At 47.7% G+C, this 23,238-nt stretch overlaps 1 protein-coding gene and 1 long non-coding RNA gene across 2 annotated transcripts in view; both read right to left on the bottom strand.

Moving 5' to 3' along the window:
- Positions 1-5,566: 5,566 nt before the first annotated feature.
- LOC115461800 lies at positions 5,567-16,473 on the bottom strand. The gene is made up of 4 exons (XR_003940772.1): positions 16,373-16,473; positions 13,961-14,013; positions 8,379-8,519; positions 5,567-6,458 (listed from the first exon to the last, which is right to left on the bottom strand). It is a non-coding gene; the product is annotated as an uncharacterized LOC115461800 (long non-coding RNA).
- A 293-nt stretch (positions 16,474-16,766) lies between these two features.
- The window catches only part of LOC115461774 (CMRF35-like molecule 6), a 29,002-nt gene continuing 22,530 nt past the window's right edge, over positions 16,767-23,238 (bottom strand). The window contains exon 4 of the mRNA XM_030191819.1: positions 16,767-16,962. Coding sequence (XP_030047679.1) covers positions 16,767-16,962 — 196 coding nt within the window. The remainder of the gene's footprint in view (positions 16,963-23,238) is intronic.

Genomic DNA, 23,238 nt, shown 5'->3' with positions numbered 1-23,238 from the left:
TCCCTCCCCTTCCTCACCTGCTCCAACATCTCCCTCTGTCTCCTTTCCCTCTCTGTCCAGCTTTGTGCCTCCTTGTACCCCCCCCCCCCCCCCCCCATGGTCTGCTCGCTCCACTCAAACTTGCTCTGGTCCTACAGCGTCTTCCCACTGCAGCTGCTATGAGCAGGAACAAAAAAACAGTCGGTACAGACCTTTCTGCTGCAGCATTTTCAGCCAGGTTCTGCCAGACTGCCCCTCTGATGCACTTCCCGCTACTGTGGGGGTTGTTCCAGCAAAGTTTGTTTGGGAACAGCCATTTTTCTTGCTTATAGCAGCTGCAGTAGGAAGGAGCCGCGGGACCAGGACATATTTGAAGGGAGAGAATGGACGGGGGGGGGGGGGGGGGGGGGGACAAAGCTATGCTATATGATTCTTATATTCCACTAAATTCAAAAGAGATTCTAGGCAGATTACAAACAATAATTCCTTCTTCCAGAGAATTTACAATTGCATATCTAATACATTGAAACAAAAAGAAAAAAAGGAGGAGGAAAGAGAGAGGAGAAGATGCAGAAACATGGGAGGAGAGGGAGGCACTGGGGCCAGCAGCATTTGGGAGAGCAATGTCCCCCTCACCCCCTAAGCTAAGGCCATGGTAACAGCACTTCATCTCCTCTTTATCTGCTGGAGTCCATTTAATTAACTTTTTCATTAACTTGTGTGGCTGATCTCCTGCTGCAACAGGTCCATGAACAAGTCCACCAGAACCAGTGATTTTTCTTCATCTGCAGTACCTGCACTGTCGCTACCACCAGCATTAGCCTTAGTGCATAAGCTACGGGGGGGGGGGGGGGGGCACCTTTTCATCTTGGGCAACGGGCAGGTAGTATATACTCTTCGGTTTTTTTTTACCAACCATCCTTAAATTGTAGTATCACCCTGCTCAGATTCAGTAAACATGTTATACCACAGGGTCACCACGTGAAAATAGCCAGGCCCACCCGCACCTGTGTCACTGGTAATTGCTGTTCTACAGGATAAATGCAACTTGCAATAAACTTCGCAAGCTGCATTATTCAGTTCCCTGGGAATATTTCTTTAAGGGGCTGGTGCATGAAAAATAGAACTGGCTTCCCCTTCTCCCCTTGAAGATACCTGAGACTCTCTCCGCTCCCCCCCCCCCCCCCCCCACCCCAGCCTTGAAGATACTGTAAAGAATGTAGGCAAGCCCCTCTCCCCCATTGGACAAAGACCTAATTCATCTTCCCTCCTGCTCCACTGCCCCCCCCCCCCCCCCAGCCAGAAGTGAATTCAATCACTCCTGCCCATGCAGGTGGCAGGTTTAAATGGCATCTGCGATCTCTAGTGATTGCCTTGTGGTATTACCACTAGGAGGTCAGGGTTCTATATAATGTCTTTTACTCTTACAGTATCATGAAACTGCCAATAGGGTTCATAAGCACCATTTTGAACCCAGTGCCTGCAGGGACATAAGAGACCAGAGATCACTTCTGCCTGGCCTAGTTTAGACCTCCAGAGATGCCTCAAGGTGGGGAGGTCTTCAGGGGGATGGTCTTTGTCCAAGGGGGGTGAAGCAGGGCTTGTTTGCATGCTCTGTGGCTTCAGGAGCTGGGAACTATCTTCAAAAGGGAGGGGGGATGGGGAGCCACTTCTATTTTCCCCACCCTGACCCTTTTAAGATGGTGCCTGGGAGCGCCGGGCTGCATTATTTGATATACAGTGGAGGCCCTTTTACAAAGGTGCATGAGGGCCTACGTCCATCCAGTCCATACCAAATCAGCATTACAGCCCAGCTATCATGTGCCCCAAGCGGTAATTCTGAATTTGGCGCACGCCAAAAACACATAGTAGAAAATATTTTCTATTTTCTACCGCATGGCGCTGACCTGGCAGTAAACGGCAATGGATGCATGCTGCATGCCTACCGCCTTGGTAGCGAATGACACCTTACTGCTAAGTCAGTGGGTGGCAGTAGGGGTCTCAGGCCGAAAATGGACACGCGCTGGTTTTTATTTTGCCGCACGTCCATTTTCAGGCTCCTTAAAAAAAAAAGGCCCTTCTTCCAAGATGTGGTAAACACTTGCACTGCTGCAGGCCGCTTTTTGCTATGGCTTAGTAAAAGGACCCCATAATGAGGTGTTTTGCATGCCTTTGCAACTCATTATTAGGCAGTCCATATTAACCTACAATAATTGCATTATGGTAATATAACACAGGTTATTACCATTTAGTGTACATTAGTGGAGGAGTAGCCTAGTGGTTAATGCAGTGGACTTTGATCCTGGGGAACTGGGTTCGATTCCCACTGCAGCTCCTTGTGACTCTGGGCAAGTCACTTAACCCTCCATTGCCCCTGGTACAAAATAAGTACCTGAATATATGTAAACCGCTTTGAATGTAGTTGCAAAAACCTCAGAAAGGTGGTATATCAAGTCCCATTTCCCTTTCCCTATTTGAGATTCTACATGGAATGTTGCTACTCCACTAGCAACATTCCATGTAGAAGCCTGCCCTTGCAGATCAGCAACACGGCCGCGCAGGCTTCTGTTTCTGTGAGTCTAACGTACTGCACATACGTGCAGGACGTCAGACTCACAGAAACAGAAGCCTGTGCGTCTGCGTTGCTGATCTGCAAGGGCAGGCTTCTACATGGAATGTTGCCAGTGGAGGAGTAGCCTAGTGGTTAGTGCAGCGGACTTTGATCCTAGTGGTTAGTGCAGCGGACTTTGATCCTGGGTAACTGAGTTCAATTCCCACTGCAGCTCCTTGTGACTCTGGGCAAGTCACTTAACCCTCTATTGCCCCTGGTACAAAATAAGTACCTGAATATATGTAAACCGCTTTGAATGTAGTTGCAAAAACCTCAGAAAGACGGTATATCAAGCCCCATTTTCATTTCCCCCCTTAACCTGCTTATTTTCGAAAAAGAAGGGCGCCCATCTTCTGACACAAATTGGGAGATGGGCGCCCTTCCCTCAGGTGCGGCCAAATCGGCATAATCGAAAGCCAATTTTGGCCACCTTCAACTGCAGTCCGTCACAGGAGCGGACAAAGTTTAAGGGAGTGTGTCGGAGGCGTAGCGAAGGCGGAACGGGGGCGTGGTTAACACATAGGCGCCCTCGGACGATAATGGAAAAAAGAAGGCTGGCCCTGACGAGCATTTGGCCGGCTTTACTTGGTCCATTTATTTTCAGGACCAAGCCTCAAAAAGATGCCCAAACTGACCAGATGACCACCGGAGGGAATCGTACTCCCCCAGTGGTCACCAACCCCCTACCACCCAAAACAAAAATTAAAAACATTTTTTGCCAGCCTCTATGCCAGCCTGAAATGTCATACCCAACTCCATCACAGCACTATGCAAGTCCCTGGAGCAGTTTTAGTGGTGCAGTGCACTTCAGGTAGGCGGACCCAGGCCCATCCCCCCCGTTACGCTTGTGGTGGTAAATGGGAGCCCTCCAAAACCCACCCGAAACCCACTGTACCCACATCTAGATGCCCCCTTCACCCATAAGGGCTATGGTAGTGGTGTACAGTTGTGGGGAGTGGGTTTTGGGGGGGATTTGGGGCGCTCAGCAGCCAAGGGAAGGGAGCTATGTACCTTAGGGCAATTTGTGAAGTCCACTGCAGTGTCCTGGCATGTGAGGGGGACCAGTGCATTACAAATGCTGGCCCCTCCCACAACCAAATGACTTGGATTTGGCTGGATTTGAGATGGTCGACCTCGGTTCCCATTATCGGCGAAAACCAAGTCCGGCGATTTCAACATTTAGGTCGACCATATCTAAGGTTGACCTAAATGTTGAGATTTGGCCAGCCCCGACCGTATTATCGAAACGAAAGATGGTCGCCCATCTTGTTCGATAATACGGTTGGCTCCGCCCTTTCTTGGGGCCGTCCCCAGAGATGGGCGCCCCCATTCGATTTTGCCCCTCTAAGTAGTAAATATGGCATTCTCCGAGGACAAGTAGGTTGCTTGTTCTTACATGTGGGTCGACGTCCGCGTTGGCCCGGGAACCGGCATTTTTGCAAGCAAAATATTTTTTAAAACTTGCCAGAGCCTTCTGGCGCATGTGCAGCACGCACCGCGCATGCGTGGCCGATTTTCCACCCATTGCATGAGCGTTCCCGCTCAGTTATTTTTTCTCCGCGTTGAGGTGCGGTCGTGTTTTCCCCGCTCCTCTCAGGCCTGGGAGAGAGTCTTTTTCACTTTGCGGCTTTTGCAACTCATTATTAGGTAGTCCATAGCAACCTACAATAATTGCATTATCTACTATAATAAAACTCACCCTCAACGTTCTGAGGACACTGACGTCAGTGAAGCCAAGCCCTGACTTCCTTCAAAAAGGTTCGAAGGTTCGTGGTGGTGAAGCCACCAAAATCGCTCCGGGCCCCGCCCTCGAGGGTGGAGCAATGGCAGAACAACGAAGGGGTTGGCAGGGAGGGAGGCAGGGGGTGGGAAATCGCTCCGGGCTGCACCCTCGCGTCAAACGTCATGACGTTGGGGGCGGAGCAATGGCAGAACAACGAAGGGGTTGGCCAGGAAGGGAGGGAGGGGGGGGGTGTTGGCAACGAAAACCTTGCTAGCGCCCGTTTCATTTGCTCTGAAACGGTCCTCTTTTACTAGTGGTAATATAACACAGGTTATTACCATCTAGTGTACATTAAGTAGTAAATATGGCATTATAACCTTAATGCACATTAGTAACCACTCTCCTAAGTTGACTTGTACACATGAAAAAGTTCTAATATACATTTTAAAAATGTTGTTTTCTTTTTTAATTAAAATGAATGTGTGAAACAAACAGAAAAGAAGATTTGAAATTATGTGGAAAGGCCAAACAAACTGAACATGTTTTCCTTGTACAGATTCCTTATACACTGCATTCTGCTGGTAGATTCCATGTCTCTGCCACAGATTGGAGAGATTGCACTAATCAAACTCTGCTTTCACGGGTTTAAGGGTTTCCTGAAGAGCGGCTGGCACTTGATCCCCGGTTAAACCGATATCATAACGTCTGATGCAGGGGCGTATCTACGTGGGGCCACAGGGGCCTGGGCCCCCACAGATTTCGCCCTGGACCCCCCTACCTTTGCTGGCGGGGGACCCCAACCCCCCGCCAGCCGACGTCCGCTTCCTCCTGCCTTTAAAAATATTCCTTCAGCTGGCGGGGTCTTCTGTTCTTCTTCGTCCTCCGTGGCGTGCTGTTCATTCAAAGCGCTGCAATCAAGTTTCAGAATCTGACGTCGCTGCACGTTGTACGTACAGGACGTCAGACTCACAGAAACAGAGTCTGTGAGTCTGACGTCCTGCATGTACAACGTGCAGCGACGTCAGACTCCGGAACTGGATTGCAGCTCTTTGAATGAACAGCATGCCACGGAGGACGAAGAAGAACTTGAAGACCTCGGCTTGGCTGGCGGGGGTTGGGGTCCCCCTCCAGCTGAAGGAATATTTTTAAAGGCAGGAGGAAGCGGACGTCGACTGGTGGGGGTTTGGGGTCCCCCGCCAGCAAAGGTAGGTGACGGCGGCAGGAGAGTCGGTAATGGAGGCAGCAGGGGGGGCTATAATGTACCCCCTTACTCTGGCCCTGACCCCCCCGTTACCGCCGAACCTCAGATACGCCCCTGGTTGATGAAATCTAGGCGTGGGAGTGAGTCCGATTGCTCTTGTGCAAGCTCAGGTCCTCAGTGTATCGAAACTGGCAAATGAACCAATCAGAAGGGAGCGTTTATCTTGCCGAGACTAATTATCTTGAGCTCAGTCCTATAATTGGCACTTAGAAGACACTTCGTCTCTGCTCGCTGTGAACAACTGTCCCGGCGATCATAGTTCAAGGTTATCAGTTGCCTCCAAGTCACGGCAACAGCCTGAACTGGTCCTGGGTTTTGTCCCGTTTCATTCATGGGCTTGTAGCCCTCTTTTTCTTGGAGAAACCAGAACGATAAGTTTGTAAATGCCAAGGAGCATAGAAGCCGACATCTGTGGGTGATGTGAATGCTTGAGCACTCCCAATACTGAACAGACACCTTGACTGGGGTTTAGCACTCCCAATAATTTTGAAAAGTTGGCTTCTATTCATGAGACACCACCAAGATTGGCTTAGTCTGGCTGATGATGAGTCTGGAAAGATGAAGAAAAGAGGTTCTTGGTTTTCAGTAATTCCTTGGCGCAGTACTACACAATAGTTCACAGAAACCTTTTCACCTTGCGGCCTTTATCTTATTGTAACTGAGCTTCAAGGTGGAGTGGAAGACTTTCTCCTACAAATGTATCATTAATAAATACCAAACGGAACAAACAGTTTAAGGGCCGTGGGGACCACACGCCCATGAACTATCATGGTGGCCGTGGCCTCTTCCTAGCACAGTTTCCTCCTCTTGTACTTTCATTGTTGGACATGGACGGGATGCCCCACAGTGCAATACGAAGCATTATCTATCCTTCCATGATCTGTCTATAAAGAAGAAAAACCTCAGTTAGGAGGATAATGTGGGATATAAATGTCATAAATCAGTCAATCCATCAAATCGTGTAATGCTGATTGCCACAAATTTCGCCGTCTCATAACAGTCATTTCACTCAGCTACCGATGCCTAAACTATTCTAGCTCTGACCATCACCCAACCTTGATACTTCCCTTCCCTCCATACTAAGGAAATCTCTCAGCTGCTAGCCATACAAACTCAACTGCCTGCAATCTTCCTTATAATTTATTCCTGTTAGCTTGAGAGCGTAACCGAACTGTATTGCTCTTTAGTGCTCAGCAACCTGTCAAATCTGTGGCTGGGGCTGGTGTTAGATATGCAGGGGCCCAAGACAGAAACTGGAGAGCAGTGGCATCGTGAGGGCAGCTGACACCCGGGGCGGGTCGCCGCTGCGCACCCCCCCCCCCAGGTGCAGTGCGACACACCCTCCCTCCTCCGTAGCGCAACCCCCCCCCCCCCCGCGAGAACATACCTGGAAGGCGGTGAGCGGCGGGCGAGAGGGCCAATCCGCTGAGTGCACGCCACTGGGAGGTGTCGGCGCCTCGCTGGTTCCTTGCTCTCTCTGCCCCGGAACAGGAAGTAACCTGTTCCGGGGCAGAGAGAGCAAGGAACCAGCGAGGCGCCAACACCCCCCAGCGGCGTGCACCCGGGGCGGACCGCCCCACCGCCCCCCCTTCCTACGCCACTGCTGGAGAGGGGGATTCAAAGCTCCTCTTAAAGGAACTGTTTCCTTCTGTTTGAGGAAGACTTGGAGCTCCTGGTGACATGGTGGCCCAGGGCAATTGTCCTGGTTGCCACTCTCTCATGCTGGCCACATCTGTACTAAAACCCTACTGCTGCTCTACCTTGCCACCAATCTCTGGGAGCTTAATACACAAAGGAGGTTATTTTCCAAAAAGAAAAATGTCCAGAAAGTGTCATAAAGCACCATTTGGATGTTTTTCTTCTCAAAACATTCAAATTAGTATTTTGGAAACCTATTTTGCAGATGTTTATCTATACAATTCATCTGCAGGACGTTCAAATCACAAGGGAGCATTTTGGGGGCATTTCAAAGGCAGGATTAGGGCGTGCCTAACATTTGGACGTTTTACAGCCATAATGGAATAAAACCAAAACGTCCAGGACTAAAACTAAGACATTTTTGTCTAGACCTGTTTTCAACAGGGGCGTAGTTGCTATGGGGCCACGGGGGCCTGGGCCCCGTAGATTTGGCCCCGGACCCCCCTGCTGGCGACCCTCTCAACCCCCCTCCCGCCGCCAACCCGCCGCCTGCTACCTTTGCTGGCGGGGGACCCCAACCCCCACCAGCCGAAGTCTTCTTCCTTCGTTTGGTTTCTCACTCTGACGTCCTGCACGTACAACGTGCAGGACGTCAGACTCACAGAAACAGAACGAAGCCTTGCAGATCAGCCAGTGAGGTCCTCTTCTTCTGGCGCAAGGCTTTGTTCTGTTTCTGTGAGTCTGACGTCCTGCACGTACACAGACTCACAGAAACAGAACGAAGCCTTGCAGATCAGCCAGCGAGGTCCTCTTCTTCCGGAGCAAGGCTTCGGGACTTTACTTTTAGGAAATAATCTAAACCTTTTTTAAACCCCGCTAAGCTAACTGCTTTTACCACATTCTCTGGCAGTGAATTCCAGAGTTTAATTACACGTTGAGTGCAGAAATATTTTCTCCTATTCTTTTTAAATTTACTACTTTGTAGCTTCATTGCGTGCCCCCTAGTCCTAGTATTTTTGGAAAGGGTAAACAAACAATTCATGTCAACCTGTTCCACTCCACTCATTATTTTGTAGACCTTCTCAGGACTGGACCCTAGCACCAGACCCTCATAACAGACCCTCCTACACTGGGTTGGATACAAAAACCTCTAGGCTGGTTCCTACCAGGTGCAGCTCTTGTATTTCTTCATAGTAGGGATCTGGGTTGGGTGCATGTTGACCATCACTGGAGGGTGGTTTGGATTCAGCACAGGCAGGAGGCCCTGCGGTGACATAGACTGTGGTAGCTGCTACTTTCCCACAAGGCTGGAAAATAAAAACACAGAGAATTTAACATTTTTATCATAGCACAGGCAAAGTCTTCGCAAATTCAATACATCTCTTGTAACCCCTCTTATGTTAATATGTAGGAGTGGCCTAGTGGTTAGTGTGGTGGACTTTGGTCCTGGGGAACTGGGTTCAATTCCCACTGCAGGCACAGGCAGCTCCTTGTGACTCTGGGCAAGTCACTAAACCCTCCATTGCCCCTGGTACAAAATAAGTACCTGAATATATGTAAACCGCTTTGGATGTAGTTGCAAAAACCTCAGAAAGGCGGTATGTCAAGTTCCCTTTCCCTATTTGAGATTCTACATGGAATGTTAATGTTGCTATTCCACTAGCAACATTCCATGTAGAAGCCTGCCCTTGCAGATCAGCAACACGGCCGTGCAGGCTTCTGTTTCTGTGAGTCTGACGTCCTGCATGTACGTGCAGGACGTTAGACTCACAGAAACAGAACCCTGTGCGGCCACATTGAGTGGCCTAGTGGTTAGAGTGGTGGACCTTGGTCCTGGGGAACTGGGTTCGATTCCCACTGCAGGCACAGGCAGCTCCTTGTGACTCTGGGCAAGTCACTTAACCCTCCATTGCCCCCGGTACAAATAAGTACCTGTATATAATATGTAAGTCGCATTGAGCCTGCTATGAGTGGGAAAGCATGGGGTACAAATGTAGGAAAAAATAAATGTATTTATTTAGTATGTATTTATTTAAAATACGTGATATACTACAGTTCGAACAGTGAACTGACAACATTGTGGTGTAGATGAACTAGAGTAAAATGGGAAACAAAACAGCAGAACTTAAGAGAAATTTGAGGAAACAATGGGAAAAGTGTGCATTTATTTATTTATAATTTCTATTCTGCTTATCTCTAAACATAATTTAAACCCATATCAACAACATACAGAATAAATATGCATGCACAGTTCCAAATCAAACTAAAAGAACAACACCCAAGGCTAAAAAGTCAGTTGCTCTCTATGACAAGTGTTGCGGAAAGCAGTATAGATACCCTGTAGCCCAGTTACTCATCGACATTCCTGAGCAAAAAGCGGTGGGATCAGTATTCAAAGTGATTTAAGTGTCTACGAACAGCATTTAACCGGTTATGGGCCACTGAATATCAGCACTAATCACCAAACTCAAACCTGGCTATTTTGAGGGCAGTTCGGGGTGGAGTCAGCACTTATATGGTTAAATGCCAATATTTATTTATTTGTAGCATTTATACCCCGCTCTTTCCCACTCAATAGCAGGTTCAGTGCGGCTTACAATGTTTGGGTACAGAGGTATAGCAAAGATTACACAGTTGTATAGAGTAGAAAAGAGGAAGAGGTGTGGGGGAGGGGTTGAAGTATGGGTAGTGTTAATGGTGTGTATTAGGTGCTTAAAATTAAGTTAGGTCGTTTGGATAGGCTTGTTTGAAGAGGTAAGTTTTCAGCAGCTTTCGGAAGGGTAGGTGTTCGTTGGTAGATCGGATGTATCTTGGTATGGAGTTCCAGAGTTGGCTGCCTATGACGGAGAAGTTGGATGCGTAGTAGGTTTTGTATTTGAGACCTCTGCAGTTGGGAAGGTGTAGATTAAGATATGTTCGAGAAGATTTGGACCCGTTCCTGGCTGGAAGGTCGATCAGATTGGACATGTAACTTGGAGATTCTCTGTGGAGGATCTTGTGGATCATTGTTTATCCACAATGAATATGTATGAAAGACTTGCATATAATAGAGGCAGTGTACGCAAATCAAGTTATATTTCAACACTTAACCACATAAAGGGGGAGATTCTATATTTGGTGCCTAAAAAATCGGCACTGAAATCAGTCCCAACTAAGCGTATTCTATAATCAGTGCCGATTATAGAATACGCATGGAGGGGCATATTCGATATGACGTCTAAGTCCTACTTTGGGTGTTTTGCAAAAAAAAACATCCAAATCTGAATAGGAAAGAGGGTCATTTTCAAAAAAGAAAAACGTCTTTCTTTTGTTTTCAAAAATACTGTTTTGAAAAAGGTTTTGTGATTTGGACGTTTTGTTTTTTTGTCCATTTTCGAAAGAAAAAAAATGTCCAAATCCAAAATTCACAAAATTAAGCCATTGGGATGTAGGAGGAGCCAGCATTTTTAATAGACTGGTCCCCCAGACATCCCAGGAAAGCAATAAGGCACCCTAGGGGGCTCTGCAGTGGACTTCATAAAATGCTCCCAGGTACACATCTGACCATTGCTCCCTTACCTTGTCTGCTGAGCCCCCCAAAACCACTACCCCCTACTGTACACCACTGCCATAGCCCTTACAGGTGAAAGGGACACCTATATGTGGGTACAGTGGGTTTCTGGTGTGCTTTAGAGTTTTCTCCACAAGTGTAACAGGCTGAGGTATGGGCTTGGGTCCACCTGTCTGCAATGCACTGCACCCAGCACTAGACTTCTTCGGGGACCTGCATGCTGTTCTAATGGACCTGAGTATAACATCTGAGGCTGACAAGTAATGTTTTAAATCACATTTTCTTGGGAGGGTGGGAGGGGGTTAGTGACCACTTGGGGAGTAAGGAGAGGTCATCCCTGATTCCCTCCAGTGATCATGTAGTCATTTAGGACACTTTTTTGTGTCTTATTCGTTATAAAACCAAGTTTAGTTCAAAACATCTTAGTTTTAGTCCTGGGCGTTTTTGTTTTGTTCCATTATGGCTGAAAAACGTCCAAGTGTTAGGAACGCCCAGATCACACCCTTAACATGCCCCTGACATGCCCCCTTGTGATTTTGAACGCACTTCTGATGAACTTCATAGAAAAATGTCTAAAATTTAGTTTTGAAAATACCAATTTGGACGTTTTTGTGAGAAAAACGTCCAAATGCAGATTTATGCCATTTTTCGACGTTTTTCTCTTTTGAAAATGAGCCTAACATTTACACACATCCATTTACACCAATGAAAATGTGGCCTAAATCCCAGCGTGTAGATTTGGGCGCACTGGGCCATATTTTATAACTAGGCGCATAAATTTTGGAATGTCCACAAAATGCCCATTTCCATGCCCAGAACCACGCTCCTTTTTGCCTGCACACGTTAGAAGTTCGGTACATATCGTTACAGAATACGCTTATTAGCGAGTTATGTGTGTAAATTCTAATCAGTGCCAATTAGTGCTCATTATTGCTTAAGTGCTGTTATCATTGCTCATTAGCTTGTTAAATTACACGCATTGTTATAGAATCTGCAAATGCACTCAATCTGCAGCCCCTCACTACCTCTCTACCCTCATCTCCCCTTACGCTCCTACCCGTAACCTCCGCTCACAGGACAAATCCCTCCTCTCAGTACCCTTCTCCACCACCGCCAACTCCAGGCTCCGCCCTTTCTGCCTCGCCTCACCCTATGCTTGGAATAAACTCCCTGAGCCCATACGCCAAGCCCCCTCCCTGCCCATCTTCAAATCCTTGCTCAAAGCCCACCTCTTCAATGTCGCCTTCGGCACCTAACCATTGTACCTCTATCCAGGAAATCTAGACTGCCTCAATCTTGATTGATTGCACTTTTTGTCCTTTAGATTGTAAGCTCCTTTGAGCAGGGACTGTCCTTCTTTGTTAATTGTACAGCGCTGCGCAACCCTGGTGGTGCTTTAGAAATGTTAAATAGTAGTAGTAGTAGTGCTCCGATTCTGGCCCCAATCTCTAGGCGCGCTATATACAATCAGAGGGAAAGTGACCACATAAATCGGACTGCAGAAAACACAGTCTTATTTTTATGTGCTTCCCCGCATACGATTACGTGCTGAATATTGCACTTAACCACATAATATTTTAGCTGGCCACATAAATCCGAACAGTCTGTTCTGGTGCCCAGATATGGCTCAGCATTGAATATCTGGGAATGAAGCCAGGGGTGGGCAGCAAAACACTGAAAAAGATCGTAAATTGAAAATCAATACTTTTTCAAGACCCTTCTTTAATGTCTTTTGCATTGGAAAAGATACCTCGTTGAAGATTTCATCATCTATTTGTTAACAACAGACTCCTGAGGCAGGCCACAGGCCGAAACACATTGCCGTGTCACAGTGGCGTAGCAAGGGTGGGGCAGTGGGGGTGGTCCGCCCCGGGTGCACTCTGCTGGAGGGGTGCAGAGAGCAACCATGCGCCTGTCGGCTCTGCTGGTTTCCTGCTCCCTCTGCCCCGGAACAGGTTACTTCCTGTTCCGGGGCAGAGGGAGCCAGCGGAGCTGACAGCCAGGTGGCTGCTCCCAGCAGCTAGGAATGCACCCGGGGGGGGGGGGGGGGGGTTGATGCGCCGGGGGGGGGGGGGGGGGGGTGTCATGATGCACCCTGGGGGGACGGACGCTGCTGCACCATATGTTCCCACCCGTAACCTCCGCTCTCAGGACAAATCACTCCTTTCTGTACCCTTCTCCACCACCGCTAACTCCAGACTCCGCCCCTTCTGCCTCGCATCACCTTATGCCTGGAACAGACTTCCTGAGCCCATACGCCATGCGCCCTCCCTGCCCATTTTCAAGTCCTTACTCAAGGCCCATCTCTTCTCCCTTGCTTTTGGTGCCTAACCACCTTCCCATTCCTGATACCTACACTGACTACATAGTTTGTTACCTTTAGATTGTAAGCTCTCTTGAGCAGGGACTGTCCTTCCCCATGTTTAAACTTGTACAGCGCTGCGTAACCCTGGCAGTGCTATAGAAATGCTAAGTAGTAGTAGTAGCAGGGCTTTTTTAGAGGGGGTACTTGGGGGTACTGAGTACCGGCACCTTTTTCATTGTCTGCTAAAATTGACCCATGGATCCCAAGTTTTAATGAAAGAGCTCAGGCTGTACACACCAATTCTGCCTTGTCATAAATTCTGTGACTGGTTGCAGGGGTCTGGCTATTGTAGGGTGGGTCCCTCACTGATTATCCCACCCCTGAAGGGTGGCCTAGCATTTGAGTACCGACACCTTTTTTGCTAGAAAAATGCACTGAGTAGTAGTAGTGCGCAGCGGCGATCCACCCCGGGTGGCAGCCGACCTAGGAACGCCACTGCCATGTCGAGTCTTTTTATCAATAAATCTCCTTAGAAGTATCAAGGTTGACCCTCTCATTTCTGGAGTCCACAGCTGATTTCCCACTTGTTTTCTGCTGTATATTTATTTGTACCACATTTCAGCTGGTGGAAACGGTTGCGCCAAAGGTTAGGTACGATTCCCGGGTATAAGCGCTATTCTATAAACCATTTCTAAATTTAAGCATAGCTTATAGAATAGCACTTTTTTCAGTGCCATATATAGAATTCACCCCATAGGGGGCTTTTCAACATCAGTTCCAATATACTTAAGAACACATTATATCATAGTTATTAAATTTAAAATAATGTCATAACCTAAAAATAAATCAAAATGTCTGTAATAATAATTCCAATATTGAAATCATTCTCTTACTGATTGAGGGGAAGCAGTGTTTTCATAGACTGGTGTCACCTCTTTAACTGGAGCTGAAAGACCAAAAAGTTAAAAAAAAAAAATGTTTTAAACAGATTGAGACAAAGGTTCAACAGAAACCAGAAAAACTCTTTTAGCCACAACAGAGGAGGGAAGATGTGGATCTTGTGTGATCTTCCTTTCATCCTCCATCTAACTCTGACAGTTTTACTGAAGTGCTGGCATAATGCTACCCAAGAAGAAGAAGAAACAAAACAGCAAAGATGACCAACAAAAGCAAAAAACAAAAAATATAAAAATAAAAATTATATATATATATATACTAGTAAAAGAGGCCCGTTTCTAAGCAAATGAAACGGGCGCTAGCAAGGTTTTTGTCGCCAACACCCCCCCTCCCTCCCTCCCTCCGTGGCCAACCCCTTCGTTGTTCTGCCATTGCTCCGCTCCCAACGTCATGACGTTTGACGCGAGGGCGGGGCCCGGAGCGATTTCCCACCCACCCCCGCCTCCCTCCCTGCCAACCCCTTCGTTGTTCTGCCATTGCTCCGCCCTCGAGGGCGGGGCCTGGAGCGATTTTGGTGGCTTCACCACCACGAACCTTCGAACCTTTTTGAAGGAAGTCAGGGCTTGGCTTCACTGACGTCAGTGTCCTCAGAACGTTGAGGGTGAGTTTTATTATAGTAGATAAAAAAACGTCAAAATTTAAAATTAATCATAAAATATGTATTTAAAAGATGAATCCATCAAAATCAAAAAAATTACATAAAAAAGACGACACTTTGGATGTAAAAATGAAGAATCAACTTTATTAGCCAAACTGTAGCAGGGAGAAAGGGACTCGACACAGCTGTGTTTCGGCCGTACTGGCCTGCATCAGGAGTCTTCTCTGCCATCTGTTGATTATTAATTCTATCCAAATATAAAAAGAATGTGTGTGTCTTACCAATAAACTGAAGCTATAGTGCTCAATTGTACTGGAAACAAAGTTGTTGAGCGGAGAAGATCAGAGCAGCGTCTCTGATCTATGCAATCTCTCATCTTTTAAATACATATTTTATGATTAATTTTCTTGTTGATTTCCTTGCGAAGACTGGTTTCTTCTGTTTTTTTGTACTGCATAATGCTACCCAATCCAGTACAGTACTGGTCCAGGGAGCCAAGAGCACATAGGTGTCCAGAACTGCTTACGTTGCTGCCCTATTGGATGGCAGAGGCAACAGGGAACTCTTACCATCCTTTTTTTTTTTTAAGTTTAAAGTAATTTTATTGATAACTCAAAGTTAAGCAACACAACACACAACATACTCAATATTGCCAACTTACAAACAATAAGATACTATGCATGAACCATACAGCTTGTAAACTGCCCTTTCCCCCCCACCCCCCACCCCACCCCTCCCCTTCCCATCCCCTCCATCCCAACCCCTGTACCACTCAATTTCTAAAGTCTCAGGAACCTTCCTGTTGCTATCCGTGTTAATTCAAGGAAGTACAACAGTACCAGTAATCCAGAACTTTGTGGCAGCCCACAGACTACGCGATTACCTTTGTACACTAGGAAAAGCAGCTTGCTACGGGGCAGAGAGGAGGTGGAACCACCCCCCCACCCCCCCCCCACCCCCCACTCCTCATCCAAAATCAACAAGCATTAATAAGTAAACTCCGACCCCTTGGGCTTCTTTGACTAGAAGAAGGAATGACTGGTTTACTTTAACAGCAAGGTGACCTGGATTTCATCCCAGCTACTGTAGGTCCAGAATAGATGTGAAACTGGTCTTTTTGTTTACATGAGGTGTTGCAAGTGCTGCCCACATAGCTTGTTGGAGAGCTGACGATACACGCGATATATGGGCTATATTAGAACTGTATCATTTTTGTTCTATTAGATCAGGTTCCTGTTGGAATATATTACTCCTCCATAAGGCATCTTTATGCATTCCTATAAATAAACATTTCAGTTAAAAAGAAGAGAGACAAAGATAGAGACCAAAGTAGTTTACAAATCTAAGAAGTCAAATCAGGACATACAGGGATCACACAGAGGGTGAGGAGGAACGTGGAGCGACAGTGCAGTCTGGAGAGAACGCTCGGACACAGATATTTTAAGCTGATGTCCTGGTGAGGAGCCTGAAACAGTGCAGCACACGAGAGGTGAAGAGCGGCAGAGTCCTTGATAGACGGAGACATGCGTGAAGAAAGTATGAACCGCTGTAATCAAACAGAAAGGGTAGCTTCTGCGAATATCAAATGGATGTAAAGGGTATTCTCTGGTGAACAGAGAGATGTGTCGCTGTGGATTCACAAAGTTGAGGTTATTGAATGCAGATTAGGGTGGGGAAAGATAGCAAGAAGAGACAGAAGGGGTGAGGGCAAGAAAGAAATTCTTCAAAAAGATATGTACACTCTCGTTACCTTCCTTTTTTTCCCTTTGTGTTCTGATTAATATTACGGCTGCAAGGAAGACCAGCAACAGGAGCAGCAAGATGGGAATCAGGATGGGAAGAACCTTTGTAGATCTACTGCAGGAGAAATAACCAAGAAGGTTGATACGCAAAAGATTGGGTTGGGTAATGGTGGTGAAATTTGAGACAAGATTTTACCAAAAAAGTAAAACCAACGAAGGCACCAAGAACAAGGGAAAACTAAATATTTAAATCAAAGAAATGTATAAAAATAATAAAATCATAAAATGCTGATCAAGATAATTTAGTTATCAAATATCAATAAAAAGCCAACTTGGCTTGCATCAGGAATTGGAATAAAGTATCAAGATGACCCAGAATGATTAAAAATATGTCTTTATTGATTACGGTATGTTCAGTCTTGATCCAGTACAGGTGTAGACACAGTCCCAGATGTGCTTATACTCAAACACTTGTATTGGATCAAGATTGAACATACTGTAATCAACAAAAATATCGTTTTCATCATTCTGGGTCATCTTGATACTTTTCACCAACCACTTTGAGGTGTTGCTTTTGTGTTTGAGTGGGAGGAGTGGACTGCATCAGGGATTACAACACATAAGAAATTTGAACATGACAAAGAACCAATCAATTAAAAAAATGAAAATGAATTAAATAATCACTTACAGTCCAGATCTGCCCTTGAGTTAAACTGGTGACCACATGCAATGAGGAGCCCCTCCCCCTTCCTTGTGGTTTTCTTGATATGATATAGGATTGGTTTATCTCTGACCTCACGTGCAACTTTCTTCAAATCAATCACCTTACTTTCTAATTCTTCCTACTTTCTTACTCATCTATAAGTTACAACTTTGCCTTACCCTTCACTACCAATTGTAATGTTCCAGTACATATTGTGTTGACGTTGTAAGTAGTATACCATGCCATACTTTGTATTGTTGTTCGAGTATTTTTACTGCTCTAATTTCCTCCTGCTCATGTTTGATCTATTCTTACTGTACACCACCTTGAGTGAATTCCTTCAAAAAGGCGGTAAATAAATCCTAATAATATAAATGAAATAAATAAAAAATGGCCTTTTCCTGATCAGTGTGAAGCACTATTGTTTGTATGTTCCTGCTGCCCAACATAAGGGTTCACCCCGAATAATCCCACAGAGGAACATTAAAGATTATGTCCACATGAGTTGAAAGTCAAGTGAAGAATATTTGCATCTCACAGACCACATGGTCTACACTTTGTCCCGTTCTAAAAATGCGGTATCAGAAGTCCCTCTCATACAACATTGGTTACAACATAAGCATACTTTGAATGATTTCTGGTTTATTGTACTGGAAGCTCCGACGTTTTCACGGGGCAGAGATCAAAAGAGGATGTTGTGGAATAGGGAACAGAAGTGGATGTACTAAAGATCAGCCACAGCAAACAGGAAAAACCTCTACGTAGATTGAACCTATCTGGTTCTTTACTATTCCAACCACCAGGGGCGTAGCCAGACCTCGACTAGAGGGGGGGGGGCCAGAGCCCAAGGTGGGGGGGCATATTTTGGCCCGCCTCCCCACCGCTGCCACATCCGCCCCCCTACGGCCGCTACTGCCTCCCCGCGGCCGCCCTCCTGCCATCGCTTCTGCCCCACGCCGCTGCTCCTCCCCCCCATCGCCACTGTGAAGGTACCTTGCCCCCCCCCCCCCCGCCATCTAAAGCATTTGTCCCACGCTGGTCTGACATTGCCTGGCGCCCTATTCTGTTTTCAATCGCTGTGCACATTAAAACGAGAGTGCACAGCGACTGAAAACAAGACGGCGCCAGGCAATGTGAGACCAGCATGGGACAAATGCTTTAGCTGGCAGGGGGCAAGGTACCTTCACAGTGACGGTGGGGGGGGGGGGCAGAAGTGATGGCAGGAGGGCGGTCGCGGGGAGGCAGTAGCGGCCACGGGGGGCGGATGTGGTGGTGGTAGGGAGGCGGGTCAAAAAGAGCCAATTTGGGGGGCCCAGGCCCCATGGCCCCCATAGCTATGCCACTGCCAACCACAGAAAAGTAGAGGCTGGCCAAAGGACACATCCAACACACGCTTTATTTGCTACTTGGACAAAGGAACCCGATACAGTCCGTGTTTCAGCATACTGAAAACGCCTGCCTCAAGGGTCACAATATATTGAACAGACTCCTTCGGATTAAGCTATACGTTCATTATTTTTTCTGCGGATGCCTATGGGCTGCGTTGTTTGTTCAGCACTCTTTGTTGAACCAATGTGACCCCTGAGCAAGGCATTTTTAATGCCGAAACACGGACCGTGTTGGGTTTCTTTGTCCAAGCAGCAAATAAAGCGTGTTTCAAGCATTTCCTCCTGTGCTGGATCGTCCTTTGGCCAGCCTGTACTTTTCTGTGGTTGGAATACTAAAGAACCAGACAGGTTCAATCGAGAAATTGAATGGTGAGCTTTTTTTTATTTATAATGACAGCAGTTTAGATTATCAGGCCTCCAATAGTGTAGCTTTTCCTGGATCAGTCATTCCCCTTAGTGGTTTTAATAAGGGGACGTTTCTGTTTCCGGGTTGCCTGGCGTGTTTGTAAGAGCTGAAAGAGAGAGAGCTGTAAGGTATTGCCTTGCCTTGATCCGTTGCCTTCATGATCAGCTAATATAATTGTTTTTGAGATTTATAATGTGATTCTATTTTTGATGCTTTTGTGCCTTCAAGGATTCCACACAACCAGAGCAATTGTTTCAATTGGGTTCCTTGAGACAACTCCAACACGAAACATGGTCTGTGTCGGGACCCGAGAAGCTTGAGTGATATTTTTTCATTTAAATGAAATCGTTTTTTGAGCACTGTTGGTGAAAAATGTTTTATAAAGTAAGTGTATGAGGAAAGGGACAAAGTTTAGACCGTTTGGTCTGTGAGATGTCCTTTGAAGGAGTATGAGCACACATAAAACATTAAAAAACTAGTAAAAAAGGCCCGTTTCTGACACAAATGAAACGGGCGCTAGCAAGGTTTTCCTCGGAGTGTGTATGTTTGGGAGAGTGTATGTGAGAGTGACTGTTTGAGAGTCAGAGTGAAAGTGTGAGTGTGTGAGAGAGAGAGTGAGTCTGGGTGTGAGTGTGTTTGTGAGAGAGTGTGTGTGTGAGAATGAGAGTGTGTGCAAGTGTGTATGTGAGACACAGTGTGAGAGAGAGTGTGTGTGTGTGGGCGAGAGAGAGAGTGTGTGTGAGACACAGATTCTCTGTGAGAGTGAGTGTATGAGACCAAGCGAGTGTGTGAGTGACTGTGTGGCACATAGAGAGTGAATGTGATACAGTGTGAGACAGAGTGTGTGAGAGTGAGAGTCAGAAAGACATTGTATATGAGAGAGAGAGTGTGAGCCCTGCCCTCCCAATCCATGCCCATCTGTCCCCTGTCCCCTCCATTCATCCCTATCCAGCAATTCCCCTCTCTCCCTGAGCCCTGCCCTGCAATCCATATCCATCCATGCCCATCTGTCCCCTCCATTCATCCCTATCCAGCAATTCCCCTCTCCCTGAGCCCTGCCCTCCCATGCTCCTCTGTCCCCTGCTCCCTCCATTCATCCCTTTCCAGCAATTCTCCTCTCTCCCTGAGCCCTGCCCTCCCAATCCATGCCCATGCATGCTCCTCTGTCACCTGCCCCCTCCATTCATCCCTATCCAGCAATTCCCCTCTCTCCCTGAGCCCTGCCCTGCAATCCATATCCATCCATGCCCATCTGTCCCCTCCATTCATCCCTATCCAGCAATTCCCCTCTCTCCCTGAGCCCTGCCCTCCCAATCCATGCCCATCCATGCTCCTCTGTCACCTGCCCCCTCCATTCATCCCTTTCCAGCAATTCCCCTCTCTCCCTGAGCCCTGCCCTCCCAATCCATGCCCATCCATGCTCCTCTGTCCCCTGCCCCCTCCATTCATCCCTTTCCAGCAATTCCTCTCTCTCCCTGAGCCCTGCCCTCCCAATCCATGCCCATCCATGCTCCTCTGTCCCCTGCCCCCTCCATTCATCCCTTTCCAGCAATTTCCCTCTCTCCCTGAGCCCTGCCCTCCCAATCCATGCCCATCCATGCTCCTCTGTCCCCTGCCCCCTCCATTCATCCCTTTCCAGCAATTCCTCTCTCTCCCTGAGCCCTGCCCTCCCAATCCATGCCCATCCATGCTCCTCTGTCCCCTGCCCCCTCCATTCATCCCTTTCCAGCAATTTCCCTCTCTCCCTGAGCCCTGCCCTCCCAATCCATGCCCATCCATGCTCCTCTGTCCCCTGCCACTTCCATTCAACCTTTTTCAGCAAGTCCCCTCTCTCCCTTCCATGACCCCCCTCGCATCCATGCTCCTCTCTCTTTTCCATGTCCCAGCCTGGCCCGCCCTCTTCTCCCCCCGCTTTCGCATCCATGCCCCCCCCCCCCTTCGCATCCATGCTGTCGTTTTTCCCCTGCCCTCCCGCCCCCATTGTTCAAGTTTACTGGCCACCCTCTTCTCTCCCCCCAACATCCCTTTTTTTTTTTTTCTTCTTTTTTAATTTACCTCCGTGGCGGTTCCGGCAGCCAAGCGTCAGGGAAGGAGGTGGCGCTTCCGACGTCTAGCCTTTCCTTCGCTGTGTTCCGCCTTCTTCTGACGTCATCCTTGACGTCAGAAGAAGGCGGAACACAGCGAAGGGAAGGCTAGAGACGTTGGGAGCGCCGCCTCCTTCCCTGACGCTGCGCTGCCTGATTTGTTTGGTTTTTTTTTCCGCCCTCGACGTCATGACGTTTGACGTGAGGGCGGGGCAGAGACGGGTGGCTGGTTTGAAGGCTTCACACCACGAATCCACGAACCCTTCAGCCTGGGAGTGACGTCAGATGGCTTCAGAACGTTGTCCTCAGAACGTTGAGGGTGCGTTTTATTATATTAGATAGTCTTCACTTGTCTTTCAACTCATGTGGACACAGTCTTTAATCTTCCTCTGTGGGATTATTCGCGGTGAACTCAAAGTTCTTTCCTGGTCGACATTCAGTACCGCTGCACAGTCAGCTCAGCGGCTAAAGTTAGGACAGCCTTTTTACTGTCTTAACTTTAGCTGATTACTTAACCAGTTCAGGGCCGGTCTTAGCAAGTGCGGGGCACTATGCAGACTAATTTGGTGGGGCCCCATCCTAGCCCCACCCCCACCTAGCTCCGCCCCCACCCTAGCCCCACCCCATTGATAAGATTATTCCATTTTTAGAACATTTTTTTATACATGAAATTTCAAATAAAGACAAATGAAGCTAAACTTGTACAAAAACACTGATTGAAATAATAAGCACAATGCTATCATGAAACCTCCCCTCCCCAGAAATTATTCAGTTCAAGTCCAGTACAATTAGTAGTTCCAATTCTCATAACAAAGGAGAATAAAGGAAAAATATTAAGAAAAGATCCAGTACTTTCAAATTCCCCTATTACTCTGTAACCCATCAAACCAGAGAGGCATGTAGCCACATCAGTTACTAAATAGTTTGAACTGATTGTACCTACTTTATATCAGATTTTGCTACTTCATGATTTCCATTCTCAGATTTTAGCTTAGTAATCTTTTCTTCCTACGATTGCAGTCTAGCTTCCAAATGATCAATTCGAGGTGTCATATCATTAATTACTGGAAGCAGTGTTTTAGCTAAATCTGCTATTGCCATCCAAATTTTTATCAGGAGAAATATCTGCAGATCTATGTGAAAATAACCCAGATATGTTAGAAACAGCCTCTTCCAAGTCAGAAGATCTTACTTGCTCAGCTTCTCCAGCAACTAATGTTGTTGGGCCAAATTCCTCTCAGGGAGGCAGACATTTCCAACCCTTGCACCGTCGTTAGATGAGAGAGACACTTCTCCTGATCTCCTGCCTGCATGGAATCCGATTTCGATTTGGCATAAGTGCACAACTGTTGGCGTCAGCAACGTTGGCTCACCTCACGTCCTCACCACCTCCGACCAGGCTCCAGCTTTTCCCGCTCAGTGACTCCCGCCCTCGCGTCCGGAAACAGGAAATACATCAGAAGGTGGGACATTGAGTGGGAAGCTGGAGCCTGGAGGTGAGCCGTTGCGCTGCAACTGTTTGTCTTCGCCATCGGGGGCGGGGCCGTCGCTGCCTGGGCTGGCTCACTGGCATCGCTCAGTTAGTCGCTGGGATCCGGGGACTCGGGAGCTGACGGCGGGCTCAGTGGGCCCAAACCAGGGCTGGGCGCTACACCGGTGGTAACGGGAACGGAGCGGCCGAGCCGTGGGAATGGGGATCATCTCAGGCGACTAAGGTGAGCAGCGGTGGAGGTCGGAGCGGAGGCACGAGCGAGGCAGCATTGAGGCACGCTGCGCGGGGCCCCCTTAGGCGCGGGGCCCTATGCGGTCGCCTTGGTCGCCTCTGCCTAAGACCGGCCCTGAACCAGTTAACATTCTGAATATTGATGCTAATTAGTTTAGTACTGGCTCTACCCAGGTTCTACTCAAGCTCCACTCATAGACTGTCCCAGCCCTCACCGGATAGTACAGTGGTGGCTAGGTCCACTGAGATACAGAGCCAGGCCTGGGGCAGGGCTGCCATAGCCGTCACAACCCCCCCCCCCCCCCCACACTTGGGACACGCTGCACCGCCACCCCTTGCTTGCTCGCTCAGGCCGCCCCTGCTCCCTACCTTTCTGTGTCAGTGCGTCTGCTCCTCCCCAGCCTCCAAGGGGGGCCTGGCACCAGGGTCTGTCTCTGTCCTGCTCCTTTGTGCCAGGACCGGGTTATTGCATTAACGCAACCACCTGTGTCCTGACAGGGGAATTCTGGCTCCTCTGCCCCCCTCCCCCCAGCAGCCCTGGTGGTGGTTAGTTACTAATATTCAGTGTCA

The sequence above is a fragment of the Microcaecilia unicolor genome, chromosome 2, assembly GCF_901765095.1.
Source record: "Microcaecilia unicolor chromosome 2, aMicUni1.1, whole genome shotgun sequence".
Lineage (NCBI taxonomy): Eukaryota > Metazoa > Chordata > Amphibia > Gymnophiona > Siphonopidae > Microcaecilia > Microcaecilia unicolor.
Note: the sequence above shows the minus strand (reverse complement) of the source record. Positions and strands in the feature narration are given on the sequence as shown.